The sequence below is a fragment of the Brachionichthys hirsutus genome, unplaced genomic scaffold (assembly GCF_040956055.1).
Source record: "Brachionichthys hirsutus isolate HB-005 unplaced genomic scaffold, CSIRO-AGI_Bhir_v1 contig_248, whole genome shotgun sequence".
NCBI lineage: Eukaryota > Metazoa > Chordata > Actinopteri > Lophiiformes > Brachionichthyidae > Brachionichthys > Brachionichthys hirsutus.
In genome coordinates, this window is record NW_027180328.1 from 271,731 (window position 1) to 292,412 (window position 20,682).

The following is a 20,682-nucleotide window of genomic DNA, read 5'->3' on the forward strand; positions in this document are numbered from 1 at the left end:
AATCTCTGCACAACTGGAATAGCAAGTGAATCAGAAACAGAAATTCAACTGTTAGCACAAGGATGCGAAGTGCAGCTTTTTTTTATTTCTCAATTCAGATTCATGGTCTCCAAACTTGACATGTTTTTTTAGCAGTCAAACAATCTAATGATATTAATATTGCTTTATTTGACACAAGTGAAATTATGATGGACTCTTTGAGACTATGACACACGGTGATACTCCGTCTCAAGGAATACGCTTTACTGTATTCCTGTCTTACATGACATGCTCCCTCTTTTTCCAAGCTAAAGGACTTGTATTGTATGGTTTGTGTACTATTCCCTCTAGCATCTCATCAGCTATCACAGTGAGTAGCATCCGGACCCATTCACTGTCTTATAAAACAAAGAGTCCCCTGCCTGTTCGCCACAAAACAATTTCATAAGCAGAGATTTAAGTCGCAACGTCTGCTCTTGTAAAATGCCTTAAGGGAACAATGACACCTTACAAGTAATTTATACTCATCCTCCTACAATGCGACTCTTTGACCCCATTGTACTACCGGTATATTCTTTTTATTACAACGCTCATTTTCTTGTGCCCATTTTCACACAATGAGGTCCAGTGTTCTTAATATGACCTCCATCTCTCTCTTTCTCTCCCTCTCTTTGTGTTGTAGTTGAGAAAGGCTGTGATGGACCACATTTCAGACTCTTTCCTGGAGACCAACGTCCCTCTACTGGTGCTCATTGAGGCAGCTAAGAGTGGAAATGAGAAGGAGGTCAAGGAGTACGCCCAGGTGTTCCGTGAACATGCAAACAAGCTGGTGGAGGTCAGTCTTGAAATATACATGGGGGGGGGGGGGGGGGGGGCACACTCATATGCTAACGTTAATATCTTCTCATTCACAGTTTACTAATTAGAGTTACTTGCAAAACATGTGCAGGTATTTACATAAACAATGCAATTAGACAATTATTAGACATAAACAATTAGGTCACCACAATAAAAATAATACAATGCACAGAGGCCTCCGAATTATGTAGGGAGACCAAAGATGCCAACTTTAATAGCCTAAATCTGCATATTAGAAATGGTGATATTGACATTGTTTTTTATTGCATTTCCTCCCCCTATTTTATAGAGGTTAGAATAGAGAAACTGCAAACTTGAAAACAAACTGTAAAGACGGCATAATATAATCTTACACAGTACACTTTTTTTTCTGAATGTCACACACACACATATACAGACATGCACATAATCTCAAATACTGCCCAACATTTGTTGAATGATTGACATATTATTATGTATTTTGCAATATAGCAACATAACAGAATAGAGGTTCACATCTAATCATGATTTCCTTTAGAACTGACACTTGACTTGAAGGTTCAACCTTCGCAATGTTATTCATGTGCTCAACATGCAACTTATTCTAAAAAACAATTATGCAGCGTCTTGTACCTGTAAAGATTGACCTGCACATATATGTGTGTGTTTTTTTTGTTTGTTCCTTGGCCAAGAACATGGACACCTGTGTACACAGAGGTTCTCTCTTTTTTTGTCTTTTGTCTTGGTTTGAAGTAGCTATGCAGTGAGGATATCTGACTCCCACCTTGAATGCAAATGTTGCGTATAAAAAGGTCCCTTCAGTCAAAGTTGAGATAGAATTCTGCAGGAAGGCTAAGCTATAGCCATGTTTCTGCTGCATTCTGCAGGCACATTGACCTATTTATGCTAATACTGTAGGAAAATAATGCAAAAGTTGACACTCCACTGCATTACATTACTGAATTCATATTTGCGGATCCAAACAAGAACTGTCCTTTGTTATTGGATTTACAGAGGAGTAGGATGTGCAGTACAGTTGTCCCTCGCTATATAGTGGTTCACTTTTTGCAGATTCACTGTATCACAGACTTTCTAGCCGAACATATGTATTCATATTCTGAGTTATGTGAAAATGTTTACATTTTCTTGCATAAGAAAAATGAAACAGTTAAACGATTCAATGCAGACCTCCGCCAAGCAGCTCATTTCCCTCATGATTAGATTTAGACCATCCACATCCAGGAAGATAAGATAAGGTAAGGTGTCACTGAAGTCAGCTTTGTATGCTTTTCAGCTCATCCTGCAAAGAAGATCAGTGTGTTTTATTAAAGGTTATGTTATATCTTGCTGTCATGTGAAAAAAACTGTTTCTTGGTCTTCAAGGAATTCCTGAATGTTTCTGTCCTTCAGTGCCATTTGTTCTCATGGATCTTGCAGAGAAGCATTTGCAACCCATTCTGTGTGACGTTCTTAACATATTGTCACTAGAAACAGCAATGATTCTTCCTTTGACATAATCTGTGTGCCCTTTTGTTCAACGCCAGCTGCTTGCTGATCTGGAACTATCTGACCAACTCTACAATCAAAACATGTCCTTTGCATTTAACAATGTTGTAACTTTTATTACGCAAGGTCGTTTTACGTAGACCCATTCGATTATCCTCACAAACAACGAGGTGGTTTTCCCTTGTGCATTTTTATGTTTGTGCTGTAAAGCATATGGCAACAAGGAGTTACACATTAGTTTTTTCTGTGCCAGGGATATGGGGCATAAGCTCCAGTCAAACAGAAATCTTGTTGGCTGCACAATCAGCTTATCAGAAGCTCATATTTGTGTAGGTACGAACTCCTGTGCAGCTATTTATGCACAAGCAATTGGCAATCAATCTTTTATTTTGAAATCCAACTTGGTTTGTCTACTAATAGTATTTTTAGAAGAAGATGAGATTGAGTCATGGTTTCAACCATGTTTCTTCACCTGATTTAGCCACAAATCTCAGTGACAATCTGGAAGAGTTTTTTGTAGTTGGGTTACCACTCATACTGTAGTGTCTCTGTAGAGTCAATCACAGTGAGTGTGCTCATGTTGATAAGATGGAACATTGATTACAAAAGAGTCATCAATGTGGCCGGACATGAAGTAGCCAGTCAAACTTTAAATAACTCAATGCAATTAAACTTAAAAGATCATTCAACATAAAATCATTCAACAGTTTTTACTTCCTTATATCTGCTTCTTTCATTGAGGTCTACATGAAAATAATGCCACACCCACTAATGTGCTTTTGTTACTTCAAGCACAAGATTAATATCAATTCTTTAAAACTTAAAATTGTTCTTATTTATTGCCAGTAGGAATGTATATGTGCCACCGGTTCATGGACATCTAAAGTGTGTTACGCTCCATCACTATTCTAATGTCACAAATAGGTTTTTTTCTCTGACCTTGATACCTCTCACATTATGAAGGACACTTATGTGTGTGCTTTATCTCTTATAAGGCCTCAATGTCTGCAATACTTTCTTCTTTGAATCTGTAGTTAATCCCTCATTAGCGCTCACTGCCCTGCAGTCTTTTGGCAAAGTCCCTCTCTTAGTCACTTGTTTTTTTTGATATCGGAATCAGTAATGTTGTGTTATTGTCACATATGCTGCAAAAAAACAAGCAAATCCATTGAGCCAACATAAGAATTTGTACATGTATTACCTAATATGGGAATACAGTATTGTGTCTATGTAAATACAAATCATTCTCCAGATATCACTACCATTCACTTTCCCTTCACCAGTTCATAATTTTTTCCTACATTCGATATACAGCAGTGACCTTACTTCAGTCACGAAGAAAGGCATACCTCCAGTGATTATGCATATCCAATACAAAGTTAATGTAACCAATACCAAATTGGCCCTCAGCCCTCAGAGAAATGAGGCAGTCTGCAGCATGCAGTAAAGATTATTATCCGGGCCACTGTATTAAACAGTTTACTAGCCAGTTAACTGGGAAGTAGATCACAATTAGAACAGTTTCAAGGTCCATTCATGATGATCCTAAACTTTGAGCCTACATTCATCATCTGATTTAATTCACATTTATCAACAGTCAGTGGAATAACCACTTTTTTTTCTTTTCATAGAGGTATTTGGCAGTGCTGGGGTTCTGTGACCTGCAGTAGTGAAAAATAAATATTTTCTCTGGCACTAAGTATTTCAATATGAGCATTCATGTTAAATAGGTTTGCAAGATACTGTAAATTTTATTGTGGCCATAGCCAAATGGAATTTCATTAGCAGATGTCTGACAGAAAAATGCATTTCTAAATATTTACTTATACCTAAATAAATTATCTGCAAATCTTTGATTCTAATTTTATACACTGACATTTGTTAGTTTTCCCCCTTGGCTTCTTTATTCATTATTGTGTATGATTCAGTCCACATGTCTCACAGAGGGAATTGGTCATCAGCCCTCTTTCTGAAGAATTGCTTCTGTGCCCAAGGATGTAATCAAGCAATCCTCAAGCTGACATTTATTTCTTCGTGTTTTATCTCTAATGTCCCTAAAAGGGAAAATAGAGATAAACAAATGAGAATTATACTGGCATCAAGCACGCATTCAGAAAAGATCACCCCCTCCCCTGTAGGCCTTGGGAGGCGACTAAAGGCTCTATTATCGCTCACAGAATGCATGAGTTGGTGGCAATGTTAGTGTGACACATTTTAACAAACCATTGCAGTGGAGCTAAGCTTACCTCGGAGACAGAAATGTCACCATTCCTGCTAAGATCTAAAATTGCCTCTATGAAGGTGCTACATGACAAGAAGTGGCAGAATTCCTGTCATGTTATTCAGATGTGACACTAAGTGGATTACGCAAGATTAAGTGCGACATGAGGAAGACTTGTCACCATGCATCCCTGCTTTGAACGAAGATACTTTCTGTGGTAATATGCTAGATATTCAAGTATAAATCCTTAATTATGTCATGTCCCCATGGGACATGCTTAGTCATATCACTTTAGATTTCTCATAATGCATTTTTGCTTCAGATTCATTTATCATCTTCATTTTGCAGGATGTGACCAATAACGTGTTTCGAAGAGCATCACTTCAAGATCATTTCATCTTTTGTCTACCGTGTACTGTACATGGAACTGATTATCTCATTAGTCACGAGATGACTAATGTGCAGTATATAAGTAAGTAAGAAATTAAAGATTATTTATATAGCCCTTTGCAGATGCAAATTACAAAGAGTTTCAAAAAAAGATAAAATGCACAGGACAAAAAAAGATTTGAAAGATAAGTATAAACATATGTAAAAAGCAATCAAAATGGCAAAGATAAGCATAAAAATCACGGTAAGCAAGAGCTGTTCAAGCCCTGTAAAATGTGTGTCTGAAGAAAGAATATAAGAGTCAATACACTCAACACAACAAAGCCACAGAGGAACTTAGTTCCATAGCTGAGGTGCTGCAGCCTGGATGGAGCGATCTCCCCCAGTTTTAGAAACAGATCTCTCTGGTCTCAGGTTAAAGCTCGCTCGGGAGAGCCAGGTGTCTATTGGTCAGTGATGACCCTTTACCATTGAGACCTGTAAAAGTGAGCACTAAAATCTTAAATGAATTATGTCATTGATAGGCAGACGGTGAAGGAAAGATAAAACAAATCACAAAACACTCACTTGTGGCAGTCCACCCCTACCAATCAGAATAAACTATTCCAGTGACTAAATAAAGCTTCACAATGTGGCTGTTTAAAAGAGAAGGGAGACAAGAAATGCTGCCTGTTATCCCCTGCACACTGCCATCTTGGCCCTTTATAAATCTCGCTTCACCCAGCAGCAGCCAATCACCCGCCAAAATCGGAAATTGTTTAACGAATCACTCCATGGTCCTGGAACACACCTATTTGCATACATAAAAAAAAAAACAATCTGAGAAAAGAACGACACTGGCAGAAACTATGACCAACAATCATAATAACATGTATGAAATCAAGGTCTGGACATGCATGCTAAATCATCAATAATTAATTTCCCATGCAACTAAACTCCAGTACATCTGTTTTCGTTTTTGCTATTTGTAGACGGCCCCTGCATATTCTTGTGACAGTTGAAAGCTATCTTGTCACTTGTTCAGTTGGGACAATTGCTTGTTTTCATGAAAAATGCATTATTGCTTGTTGTTTACAAAAGCTACATTTTTGTGTGTTACTCAGAGCCACTTCTATCACATAGTCCACTTGATACTTTCCTCCACCCATTCCAGCCTGCCTGCATACGATTCTTCACTTCCTTTCCACATTATCCATCGCTCTGCAATGTTGACTCGAGGTACTTGAAGTCCTCTAACCTCTTTAAGTCTATTCCTTCTAACCTCTCTGTTCCCCTTGGGACCTTCTCATTTACACACATGTAGATTGTCTTACTCTTGCTCACCTTCAATCCTCTCTTTTCTAGAGCAGACCTCCACTTCTCTAAATGATCATATTCTTGTCTCACATCATCTGTTAGTCTATCCATCAACATTGCAAACAAAAAGGGGCTCAGAGCTGATCCCTGGTGCAATCCCACTTCTACACTAAACTTCTCTGTCACTCCTACTGCACACTTCACTGCTGTCGTACAACTGTCATACATGTCCTAGACTACTCGGACATCCTTCTCGGCCACATACACACACACGCATATATCATTACTACACTAATGTACTAATGACTGAAATTATAGATCAATTAGGGATGTTGACAATTTATCCAGTTCCTCACACAACCTGTTACCTGACATCATTGTTAATCTACCAAACTATGCCATTTCCTGTGGCTCATCAATTCAACGACCTCTTTACAAAAGGGTCAATTAAACCACGTCATGCAGCCACTTTACTTCCCCGACAGCAGGTTAATGACTCATCAAGAGTCTGTTCTCTCTCCTCAAAGTGATTTTCTCATTGTTCTGCCTTTTTGTCCTAACATAGTTCTAACATATTTTTCTGCATGTTTTTTATTATTTGTTATCTAAAGTAATGTGGTGTATATATATATATATATTGATTTTAACAAATATATGTATATATATATATATATTTGTTAAAATCAACTGGCTTTGTACGAAAAGCTTGAAGATGTTCTAAGAGACTTCTTCAGTTCTGATGGGCAGTTCCAGATACCCCCTAGTGGGAGTTGTCAAGACCGGTAACTCATAAGGAGAGCTGTTCATGTCAAGTCATATAGGTTTCACCTATGGCTGTCGGCTCCCAGCCCAGGGAGGTATCCAGTGAACACAGATAGATTGAGAGAGGAGTTAAAGAAGCAATTCTTGTCAATACTAGAGAAACATCTCTGAACAGAGGTGGAGCACTGAGACATCATCTATCAGCCGAATACAATGCCGTATTGACCTCCATCCTCAGAAACCACAACAACCAGCCGCACCTGGGTGCAGCTCAGAATAACAGCTCACATGAGGGTGGGGGGGGGGGGGGGGGGCAACAACTCCCTCATGAATGTAACGACTGCTGACAAGACTTTTTGGCTTTTGTTTTTTTCTGTATGACTTTAAATACTCTCCTGCAAAAAAATTGTTTACAAGATGTAGTAACTTGTAACATTACTGTAAAAATGTTCTCTTGAACACGTATTATTTAACACATTATAAAATCACATTATATTGAATTATGTGATATGAGGCACAACTTTGATTTTACTAAACTATAAGCCACTGTGTGTTTTCTGCCATTTCATTAATTATTCATAAAGGAAAAGAAAGCAATGATTGACAGATTTTTAAAAAAACGCGGAAGTTATTTGCAAGCCTATGTATGTTTTACTGTAATACATTTAATAATTACCTTCTGCCTCAGCCCTGATATATGTAACTAGAACAGTCTTCTTCAGTGTTGCGACCGCGGAGAAATGAACCGCTCAACTGCTACCAAGCCTGATTGCATATGCGGAAGTGAAGCAAATCTCTAAGGAGCTGCTCCACAGCACCGTCTCCTCTTCCCTGCGGTAGAAAGCCCTAGTTTGAGTGTTCACTTACATCATCAAAGGGCCCCTCTGTCTCATGTAATATTAACATGTGCTAAATAAGTGGCAAACAGCAGCAGCAATGTTTACACAACATTAGCACAGGAGTTGCAAAGTTACATAGAGAGAGGTTGTCTTGATGTTCAAAGATTAGGAGGCTCTGACACCCATGAGAGGTAACAAGGACAGATAGAAACTATATGGTTGATCAGAAGGAAATGGGGAGGAGCATTCATGTGTAAGCCGCTTGACGTTTTGACACCGCTTTAAATCTAATAATCTGAAAGGTTTTGGGGTGAAGTGGGCTGTCACCGTGAAGTTAAATCTGCTGGAAATTAAATCAATTAATCACACGGTGCTTCATTTAGTCCTTTTCTACATATTGCTCTGAAGTGTGTCTGTTTGGGGAGTAAGAGAGAATAAGGGGGCCCGGTTGAAAGAGTGAGAGAAAATGTTTGGTGGTGCAGAAGAAAAGTCATCCATTATCATCATGGAAAATAGATGATCTCTCTTAATGAGAGCCATGGCTTTTCACCACAGTACAAATGCAGAATAATGCAAATTGGCAATGGCAAAAAGCCACCCACTGTTGATTAATTAGATGAGAGAACAAACAAAGAGACTACAGGAGATTCAATAATTTTGCCCCAGATAGGTAATGTGCAATATATTTCAGGTCTGGCCCTTTGGGAAAATATGTGTGAAAGTACATATATTTCCAAGCCATCATGATGTGCTGCTTATGAAACATGACTGCTCTACTCTTTTTTGTCTCATTGACTGGCATTTATTAATCCTAAAATGTGATGGCAACATTCAAGGTTGCCTCACTTTGTTAAATGTTATTGTGAGAAAGAATTAAGGAAGACATAGGAGAATAAATATATAAAAAAAAACATGTTTCTAAAACCAATTTAAATCGGACTCTCTCGCAAAATAATTTGTCTGCATGTAAGGCCAAAATTTGTGTTAGGAATGGCTTTATACATCCTGATTTAACCCCTAATCTCCATAATAACTTGAAGATATCAACTAATCTCTATCTTACCACGGAATTTCATCCAGATTGGATCCAGAATGGAGTCAGGAAAAATATTTCATTATAACATTAAAAACTCAATTTACGGATTCAAAAATATTTTACAAATACACATCAAGTCTGATTCACATTTACTTTTCAAGGTATTACTGTATCTGTAATTTAGTCTGTTACCCCCCCCCCCCCCCCGTGCTTAAAATCCTTATTTTGTTCTTCCCATTGTTGTCTGTGAAATCTTTGACCACAGTTCTTCACATACCCACATGTCACTGCCACCACATTGTTCCTCAAATGAAATAAATAAAGTGGGGACATAAATCCAGCGAAGCACGAGCAGGACGTACACCTAATTGCATTTTGTTTCTTCTCTGACCCAGTGCAATCTTATCTCAGTCCTCAGCACTTTTTGTGCTTTGTCTATTTGTTTTCTCTTCTCCATTTCCCAGTTTCATTTAGGACTTTCAGGCAGATAACCTGTGGTTTGTTTAGAAAAGGTCACACGTGAAGCGATTATCCTGGGATAAGTGGAAGTAAGAGGGAAAATACTGCTATGCAGCTCAGGCCTAAATGGAGTTAAAATGCAAGCAAACTATCTCCTTGTGAATTTCCATAAGGTAGGCACAGCTCGTCCCACTATATTTGATCTGATTCAGAGAGTATGCAAATGTGTGCACGACGCGACGACACACACAAGGCATTTTTTTCTCTCCTGGCAGCTGCTCAGATCATCAGCCAATCCAGACTTAGCCACACTAGGCCGGTCTTTCCAAAGATGCATAAAATAAACATTGCTAACTTGACTATTTTATACTTTTAATTTAAGTACAAGATCTTTGTTTGATGCACGAGAGCCTTAATATGCATTTATGGGAACACATAATATGATGCAATGTGTTATTTTAGGTTCCTTTGATCCATTCATTGGTCTCATCTCATTGAATTACAATCAGCTGATAGATTCACATGTTAGTTAGAGCTACAATGCCATTTGACTTGGAAATCCTGTAACTTGGACACACAATAGGACATGTGAGTGCACATGTGGTTTTCATACAGCTGTTTGACACGGTGTGATATTGGCTTTCTGCAGACGTCTGTCGCTCACAGCAATGAAAATATTAGTCATGCATACAACTGGAGGTCTTTTGGCATAAGCACACCAGTGAAGTCAGGCAGCCAGTTTCACTTGTATGAACATGCAAGTGTGCCTGCTGTCAGCAACATATGTAGTATATGCATCCATTCAGATATATTCACATATAATATTGTTTTAGTAGTAGTGTGCAAGTTTAAACTAAAACATAGTTTCTATTATTAGAGTGTGGAGTGTTTTTTTCTTCTAATCAGTCAAAATCATTAACATAAGAGACAAGTGATAATTGTATTTTCTAAGGTTGTCAGCTTTAGAAAACATTAAATTTATCATCTTAAATTTACATATAGTCCAGCCATCATGAAACAAAAGAATCCCTTCTTTTCAGCTTCCCAACCAAATCGTCTTCATTGATTTTCTTGGCTGACTCAAGGGATTAGAGTGGTAGATCCCTGTAATGGCATGACCACTCTGCTGGTATTGCATCAGCAGCATCACCCTTTGCATCACAATAAGCATCAACAGTTTCAGTTTCTTTAGAGCTGGACGTCTCTTTAATGTTTCTTGTTTTTCCCTGTCTGTTGGAGGTTGTTGACCTAATTCTTTTCCACGGGTTCAAATTGCTTGACAAATCTCTCAGGATCTGCCTAAATAAACTGCAAGATTGCCCATGTCTACTTGTCGACACACACTAGGATTTTCAGGGCACAACAAACTGACACTGTGGGCATTTGGGGTCCTTCGTGATGACTGCTTGGACACCTTCCAGGGATATATATACCCGTGCTCTGTGTCAACGCAACAATATTTTACTTGTCGATCTGTCAAGATGATGTCATGGACCTTATCAGTGGTCTCCAGTGTGGTGACAGTTACTTGATGTCCAGGACAGCAGAGAGCTTCTATGCTCATTGTCATGTTTGAATTCATCAAAACACATTCACCATGTTGGATATAGCTGTTGGTACCATGTTTTCATGAAGCTCATTGAGTGAAAAGCCTTCCAGAAAGCTGATGGAAATATTTTTCTCAGAACGCACTGACTTTGTTTTTTAATAGCTTTTATTTCAGTTTCAGGCCATTAGCATTATTCATCATGTCGCTCAGAATAATACAGCACCATTGACAATTTCTAGGTGTTTCTCAATGACAAAATGCATGTATTCTGCAAATGCATCATTTGTTATAACTGCTAACATCGACAGCTCCCAACATGGATTATGGAAACAAGAAAACTCACCAATGAAAAAGGAAAATATTTTTCTACTTGCAGAAACATGTAATTATGAGGAAGATTTTTTTTTATCATTTCATGCTTGTCTTTCAGAATAGCAAATTGTCTTTCTTTTCACTATTTTTTCAGTCATGAAATTATTTTCAAGTTACTGCTTCTTTCACCATGGCAATAAAGATTATGTAATGAAGCTGAACACTTGAAAAAAAAAGATAACGACCGTTTCTAAGGGTGTTTCAGACAGCTGACTTTATTTGACAAATTGTGGGGAATAAAAGTACATTTATCCAAATTGAACTTTTGTTAAAATATCACTGAGGAGATTTGAGAAGCATAATAGTGTTGAATGTGGACATCACAGCATTACGTCCTTCTTTGTTCATAACATTTTTCTGTAATTCATATTTCCATCACATTTTACATTGTTAACTTCTTGCATGCTCCAATTTTGTTAATTTTTATCTAACAAAGTTTTATTTTGTATATTTTATACAATAAAATGTACAGTACAATATTGTATATAATATCGCTTTGAAATTTGAAAGCGTTATTTTAATTGCATGGTCCAAATTATATAATGCTTTTGCCAGAACACATTAGTGTAATCCATAAATAGCTGCTTTAGCTTTAGGGAGTGACACAAATGCTTCTCATCATCGATAACTTCAATCTTTGGCTTTTTACACATATCAGAAGGCCGGTCTGTGCTTGTTAAATGGGAGGCCTATTTTTCCACAATAAACCGATGCTATTGTAGGCGTAGCCATTTTCCCGGCAATTTGACTAAATCAGACATCTCTTCTGTGAGACTCTGGTCAAATACACACACAGCCCTTGGGATACGACACATACACAATTACATTCACCATACAAATAGGAATCGAACCAAGTACCTTCTTGCTTTGAGGCGAGAATGCCACCCTAACATGAATATGTTTATTTGTAAATGTTAATGTTGCAAAAAAAGAAAAGATATCTGAGAACAATTATCTAATTGCAGTTCATCAAACTCTGCATCAATACATTGTTCATTGTTCAGTAACCATGGACACCATTGCAATCGGCTTTTGTTTTCAATATTTCCGTTCATCTTAATTTTGGCATTTGGCATGCTAAGTGAAAGGGGAGCCAATGGGGATGAGCAATGCCTGCTAAGCTGGTGTTAGTCATGGGGCATTGTCAATAGATTAATGGAGCGGAAGGAGCCATCCGTTCTCTCTCCAGAGGGGAGCTTTACTTTTGCTAGTGTTGAGAGTGAGGGGGGGTGGGGGGGGGATGGATGTGACTCTGAGAAGTAAGTGCAGCCACATACAGACAGTTATTAAATACAAACATCTGTATATCAATGTTTCTACATATATTATGTTAAAATCATAGTACATTTTGTAAGAATACATGGTAATTATTTTATTGTTTAAATGTCAGTATTCCTTGTTGCAAATGGAATGCTTTGTTGGTTAATGCATTGTGATAACTTTTCATTCGGTATATCCATTTGTATTAATACAACATAATTATGTACTTGAGACAACCATTACCGTAGATTATTTGCTACGGTCTCTGTGCCCCAGGTTAGTCTGCTGGATGATGAAAGTGTGAACTGTGTTCAAAATGTGATTTCTATGGGCTGTGACAATTTAACCTTTAAACATATGCATCATATTTGTCACCTCGTTTTAGGGTGTCGGTTTATTTCATGACCAATATTGTTTAGAAAATTGAAGCGTGTCTGAATGGATCATCTGGGTATGGCCTATACAAAGTGAGAGAAAGATGCATTTGATCTTATTTCACCATAGAGGCAAGAAGTCAGCGTATCTCTAAACAGCTGTTTTGAAAATAGCGTTCTAAAAAAACTAGTAAGTTTATCCTTCACATGAGTGTTTTTTATTGGTGAATAATAGGCCATTGTAGAGTATTTAAGAGACTATAAGTGTGATCAGGATTGGTACATAAAAATTTAACATGGTGTCGGTCTAGGTTATTCTGTGCCATCTAGACAGGCAGCCTGATTTTAAGACAGATACCACATTACACGGCATAGTAAAAACACTCTTGGGATTGCAGCTGTGACTATGGCCAGATACTGACTTCTACAATCTGCCGTCTGTTATTCTGTTGAAATCACCTTAAATGCTACATAAAGGACCCCAAGTGGCCATAAAGTAATATTAAAACATCTATTTCCTATCAGTTGTTAATGACGGGCTTTGTTTTGTGTGTATGTGTGTGTGAGAAAGAGTAACTGTTATTTACAGTGGACCTGTCAATAAATTCAGTACACCAATCCTAAATTAGATTTATAGTTTATTGCTGCTACTTAATAAAAGCACCTCCGACACATCTGGCTCCAGTAATTAGCAATCTAGGGCAAAAGTTAAGACTGCTCCATAATGAAGTAATTAGGTACATCTGCAGCATCAAAGGCTTTGCGATTGTAAATTTGATTTGTATGGTCACCGGGTCCTTATTTTTGCCGTGATTATTATTATTATTATTACTATTATTTTTAATTTCAGAAAAATGTAAACCAAGACATTTATGTTATGATTTGAAGAGCCTTTTCTACAACTGACATCAGTCCATTCCATTAACAGTCTGATGTCATAAATGCAAGAGGAAAATGAAATGTTTACTGTGATTTTTCAACCCATTCCAATATGAACAGAATTATGCAGTGACAGGGCAGGAAATTACATAAGGGAGCAGACTGCTTCCCATCTCATCAGCACAGATTTTTCACCTCACATCTTTGAAATTGTGCAAAACAACCAGTTGCATACGCTATACAGTGTCCTGTTGTATATTCAAAGTTATCAATGACATTATAGTTTTTCAGATTTAGCTGAAATATTTGCAAATATTCAAGGGAAGAGTGTGTTTTATTGCTGATGTTATTTACTAATTACCAGAAAAAAAGTGTTCTTAGATGAAGGCAGACTAATGGCCACCAAGAGGGAGACTATTTCATTTGCTGTTAATTCTGTTCACATGTGGTCTTTCAAGCCTTCGCAAGGTTCTCATCTGAAAGAAAATTGCACAAGCATTAATAAAAAAGCACAGGAGTCAACATGACATTTCCAAAATACACATTTAAAGACTGATCAGACCTTGTATTAGCATTCAACTGGATAATCCAATCACAAGCGGAGGGCTCTCATTCTGTCAGTTCACACCTGACATTATAATGCTTCTTCACATGAGTCTCGAGGGACACTTTATGATTGGCTCTCACTTTTCCACTCAAAATGCAAATAAACATGTGAAACACTTGGAAAACAGACAATGTTTTTGGAAAAGAGAAAGAAAAAGGGAATAAATGTATATAATTTTCCAAATTTACAAGAAGTATGAGTTGTCAGAAACACTGTTTCACAAAGTTTACAACATTGTTTCTCACTCAGCAGCTTACGAAAGTAAGTGATGGTTAAGGGTGTCTAGGAAAATTGTATAATCGATTGAAACACAGGGTGTGCTTCCTTGGTAGGTACAAGAGCACCAAAACAAAATTTGCATTACAGCAATCCAAAGTGAAATTAGTGTGCAAGCCATTATGCCTTTCTTTTGTGGCCTTTTCATTTTTGTTTTGCAGAGATGTTTGCTTCAGGAGGTGTTCCTTCATTAGAGCCACACATTTGTGGACCCTCTCCTAAAATAAAACAAAAAGTTGCACATTGGCCAGACCACCAAGTCTGAGTAATTGGATGTGTCCCCAATGACTTTGAAGTGCATTCGGATCTTTATTTAAAGCTGTCCAATTGTGATCGGATTACTCAGGACAGACACTAATATGAGGTCTTATGATGTCATTCGGTGCAAATATGGCAGATAGATCAGATCAAGAAAAATGATTTTCACTGCAATTTATTTTATTTATTTATTTTTAAAATTCAAAGGAGTGCTTTCAGCATTCAAAGAGTTACCCAACATTTCGCCCTGTCCTTTGAAAGCAGATGTAAAACACTATTTATCTTGTCTTCTAGCTGTGATGTTTACATTTCTTCCCCATTCTTTGCATGTGTGTGACAGAGAAATATAAATTATTGATTGTTATGAGACATCCCCTTATTGCTTTGTTTTAATATGATCTCTTCTCCCATCCTCCACATTAAAGGTTGAAGCATTAATGGGTGACAGCCGCCGACCTTTCCCTCAGCGTGCATCTATTATCCAACGGGACTAATCATGCTTTTCTTGTGCCTTAAACAGATGTGAGGAGGCAGAGGGGTGTGATGTTGAGAAATGTCAAGGTCTCGCCTTGTTCACATTTTGTCTGAGATTAGACTATGGTGTTAAAGATCCTGTGGACCAACTGAGATTCCAGTCTTGTATGAAATAGGGTGCGGTATTCCAATCCATGTAAGGCCAAATGTGTCTATATTAATACAGATTGCATGCAAACCTATTACCTATGCTTAACTATGACTTTTTTGTGTCGAAGCATCCCACCCTGCATGACCTGCATGGGTGTTTTACAGCAGTTATTGTATTTAATGGCCTATTATGTCTTAAAATAGGCCTATAATAATAGGCCTATAATGTCATTTGGTTTTGCTGCCATTTCAACTATAAGCGGAGGAGGCAGCAGGTATTGCTGTCTGGCTTGAGACATTTTGTCATGTTAAATGATTGAGTGCAAAATGTTGCCAGCATTTGATAGAAACTAAAGATCAGATCTGACTTTTTTTTGGTTCGTAGATGTTTTGGGTCCGCTTAGCATGCAACAAAAGTCCAGATTGTGTTGCCATTTCCTGATAAGTTTGGTCAAAAGTAGTGAAAGCTTTGTTACACACCTGATTTCGACAGTCAAGTACCATTCTTTACACTACAGTTGATTTAACATTTCAATTCCCCTGAAACAGTTTTAAATAGCTTCTGTTGCAGAGGGGCTGTGGAATGTACGGATAGATTAAAAGAAACAACCCAGAGGTCCATTTTCATAATTACGTTTTGCTGCCAAGCCCGACTGCTTGGCTAGCACTCTTAGAAAAGCAGCAAAGGAATGAGAGAGATAGATAGCAAGGGGAAATCAATACTTCCGTTGAATCAGCCATAGCTTTTGTTTTTATACATTTATTTTGTTTTTATTTTCGGGAACACCAAAATGGATAGGATATGGAAGCGACGCGGTCTGCCCCCCCCCCCCCCCCCCCCCCCCGGGGCTACAGTACCGGATTGCGTAAGACTAAAGAAGCTCCACCATAAATAAACTACTGTCCTACATGGGTGACACAACAGTTTGAGTCCATCAGTGTACCAACTCCTCCTGTGCCACTGAGTGTTGGTAGCAGATTGAAAAGAAATCAGTCAGCCAACTTTTGCTCCTTGATATTGGCACACAGCAGAGACGCAAGAGCAACAGGCATTATAACTCCCACGCCTCAGGGAACTTGTTGCCCTCTGCCCAAGGTAACGTGAGTTAGGCATCTCTTCTTTCTGTAAAGCCCCAGTCCTGTCACAGCAATGTGAAAAGATCAGTCATTTTTCAGGACTCTGAGATCCTCAGGTATAGCTTTTTTTGTACATAAACACATACGCAGACCATGTACCCTTGTTCCAAGTCAGTTCTGTCCTGCAAATTTTATGATTTGTTTATATTGCTTTTATTTACGTCCCCCTGTCCCTTGTTGAGCTCAGTAAAATTTTATATTGTAGATATTATTCTCCAGATGCCCGTCCTATCTTCCTATGGGCTTTTTTATTAAGGCATTCAAATTTCAGAGTAAATAAATCACCTTGGAGCTTCTGTGAAAAAAACCACTGGTCCTTGACATTTAGTAATTTAATGGGGTGAACAAGAATATATAGTATACGTATAGGCCATTTATACTGTATATATGTACATACTCACTCACGACTCCGCATCTAGTGCATTCTGACACCTCTTGTCGCTAAAAGCACACATTAAATTTCTTAAAGCCCATCGTAACTCTGAGTTGTTGTTAAAAAAACAGATTCATACCTGCTGTGCAAAAACTAAATAATGGTTGGGAAGCAACAAAAAAAAAAGAACAAAACATCAAAATTATTGATGCATGCTGTCTCCATGTTTCCTTGACGTTCACAGAAGAGGTTGCAGAAATTGGATAAAAAAATCACATTAAGGCTGAATAAATCCAAATATTTTCTATGAAGGTTTTGTAGGGTGGCATCTACAGTATCTCAGTTTCAGTAATACTGCAATTAAGAGAAAACATGTTTAATTTGATTCGTTTCTGACTTTTAATTTTTCGGGTTTATCTGTTTAATGTGAAGTAATGTCACATTGAGCTACTTGCTTCCAGCTTGACAGTAAAATTCAGACATTCATTTTTTATTCAGTTCCAGTCTTAACTTTGGTTTGTTTTCTCGCATTAAATGTTTCTTTGCCCTTTTTTTGGGGTTCCTCTCATTTTACAAATTGTACAATGACATTTCAAGTTTAGAGTGGAGGGTTAGTCATGAGCTGTGGATTGAGTGTGATGCCACGTTGGGCCAACCTAATGTAATGTTCCTCAAATACTGTGTATGCTTTTTTTATGGTGGGGAAACTGGAGTGATGGAGTCTTCAATTTAAATTATTGCTTCATAAGGAGTGTCAAAACCATGCTATAATATTAATACAGATTTCTGTTTGTCTTATTTTTATTATTATTTTATTATTTGTGCTGCATGCTTCAGATAATGCACTATTGACCATGCAATGAAAAAGACTGCAATGGAAAAAAGGTTTTACATTAAGTCCACATTCATGTCTATGGGGGGTGGGCAGAACCTGAACACAGCAGCAGCACTCCATTAAAAGGAGTACTGTCAAAAAGCAAGCATGAAATGCATTACAGGGTAATTAATGTTTAAGGTGTCTTTTTGTCAAAGAAATCACATAACTATGATGAATGTATTTTAAGGATTTTTATCATTTCATTTACCTGTCATCTTCCAGCTAACCACCTGTCAATGTCTCAAATATAAAAACCAGTTAATATTCCATTAGTTAAAGTTTGATCGAGATGTACTGTGTTGAATCTAAATGTTATATTCCATCTTTGGTGGCAGACTGATTTAAGGCACGTGCGTGTGCCTGCATGTTTGTGTGTGTGTGTGTGTGTGTGCACTGTGAATGCTGTAAGATGAGGAGCAGTGACCACGTTTGATGTTTCTTGTTTTCTGTTTGCGTTTGAAAGAGCTATTGCAAATCACATCCACATCAATAAACCCAGACAGAACAAAATACAACCGGATTATATTGCGTGCATCTTACCTCACAAACATTTTTCTTTTCAAATCCACCTTCTACAAGTTTCTGTTCCCAGCACCTTTACTGATGACACTCTTCTTAGTCATTGAGATTTAGTAAGTGGAAAGGAGATTTGTGTGATGTCACTTTGATAAATGGTTGTGGAAGAGGAATGATTCAGTGGTTCCCTGAATGTTAGAAGTGAAGAGAGAAATGCTTTCTTTAATTCAGTTTTCCTACTCTTTGGAACAGCTACTAAAAGGTTCACTTCATCAAAGTTTAAATGAAAAGAATATCAGCTTGAAAAGGTTTTGCATTAAACTGTGTCTTTCAATTTACATTGTGCAATGAATAATGTCAATAAAGGTGAGATCGATGAGATGATATGGAGATAAAATATTGTTTTATTGTATAGAGATAGTGCCAAATAGCATTAAAGAGAGGCTGATAGTAACAGTTGGTTGTTTAATTATTTATTATTATTCTCACTAGTGATATATTTTAAGTTTTGACTAACCCGTGCATGATATATATATATATATATATATTAAATGCAAAAAAAATGATACAACTGTATTTTTTTCAGTTTTGTAGCGCTCTAGTTTGTTTATATAATTTAGACAGCATACTGGAGAATGCTCATCTTCCATCTGCAGTGGAAGCCATCATCAAATTAGAATTGAAGTGATTATCCATGGCAGAGCAATAGGGAGAAAATCGATAGTTCTTTGTTTGAGGCTAAAATGAAGAATGTGCATTCAGCAGGGTTCTCTCTCTTTATTGTTCCTTCTTTCTCACACAGACAGACACGTATCCTTGACCATAATAGCATTAGGCTAACATGGTGTAGTCTTTAATTTTTTTCTCCTCTTTGGAAAGAATAAATGAAACCTTACAAGAGAGGTACTTCCTTAGATAATTAGTCTTCATAGCTTTGGCTGGATGTTGCAGCACTGGCCGTGGACCAGCTCGCTGTGTTGGTAAGCGGGATTTGCCCTGATGGGCATGTTTCCAGCTTCAAAAAAGCTATCTGCCCAGTTGCCTGCCATGGAGACACAGAAGCAGAGGGCCATGGGGCCGTCGGCAAAACAGCAAAAGAGAATGCACTCCCTTTGATAAGCTATTATGATTGTACAATAATGGGGGGGGGGGAGTGAAAAGATTCCACCAACTTTGTTTCCGATGAAACCCTGCTACTTCATGGAGTCATAATAAATATATACAGATGTGTTATTCCAGGGAAAATTCAGAATTACCTTTTTTTTAGTTTAAATTTGTTTAAATATGTAAGAGAACAAAAGTAATTTGTAAACATTTTCAAAGTAGGCGCTTTCATTTTGTAATACTAATGTGTGCATTTAGGAGCAATTACAAAAAGTCCTGTTCAGTTATTTAAGAGCAAAAACTCATACATGTTTCCAAGTTATAAATCATGAGAGTTGATGGATAAAAACATGACATATTGTGTCAGTTCTAAAATAAATATAGTGCCTTTCACTCTTACAAACAATGTCATTTCCCACATTTTTACACTTACTTAATGGTTATGGAGCATTTGGATCCCTTCTTTTGGACCTTTCGAAAATGGTCTATAGTAGTGGCGTCATTATCAGTATCAAAATAACAGCTACTAGCTCTTCATCTTTGGGGGGTCAGATTGCCAAGTCAGACAAAGATCTGACCAATATCCTTTCTCTGTCAGAGTACACGCTGTGGTAGCCATAGAATATGGCTGCTTTGCTTTGATTACTTTTTTCCCACCACTGGTTGAAAGCGATAGTCACTATTGTTATGAATTGCTGAAGATTGTCCCTTGACATGTGCCACATCCCCTTATCAGAGCAAAAGTTTTTGAGACCGAGAAAGCTCTTAGTCATTTGGTGTTTGTAGTGGATGACTGCATGGGCACACATTACTGGGAGATACCTAACTCTGTGAAAATACAACATTTTGTTATTTGTCAATCTGTCCAAGATGGTGTCTTAGATTTTGAGAGTGATCCCCTATTTAATGACAGTCACTGACCTTCTGGTAGCTGTTTTTCTTCTCTTCTACTTCTGCCACATTTTAACTTGGCAGCCTACCTCTTCACCAAAGTGTAGATGAGGGGCTGCCTTTCCATATCGTGCCACCATATCACCATGTCCAAAGGGAGTTTCTGGTGTGATAAGCCTTTAAGACCTTGGTAGAGGATGACTGCACAAAGGCCAATGCTGTTCATTTTCTCCGAAAGTGCTGACTTGCAGTTACCCGAA

At 37.7% G+C, this 20,682-nt stretch overlaps 1 protein-coding gene across 1 annotated transcript in view; it reads left to right on the plus strand.

The window, feature by feature from the left end:
- Positions 1 to 20,682, plus strand: part of ctnna2 (catenin (cadherin-associated protein), alpha 2) — a 149,584-nt gene that overhangs the window by 106,621 nt on the left and 22,281 nt on the right. Inside the window, exon 8 of the mRNA XM_068756986.1 lies at positions 662 to 814. Coding sequence (XP_068613087.1) covers positions 662 to 814 — 153 coding nt within the window. The remainder of the gene's footprint in view (positions 1 to 661; positions 815 to 20,682) is intronic.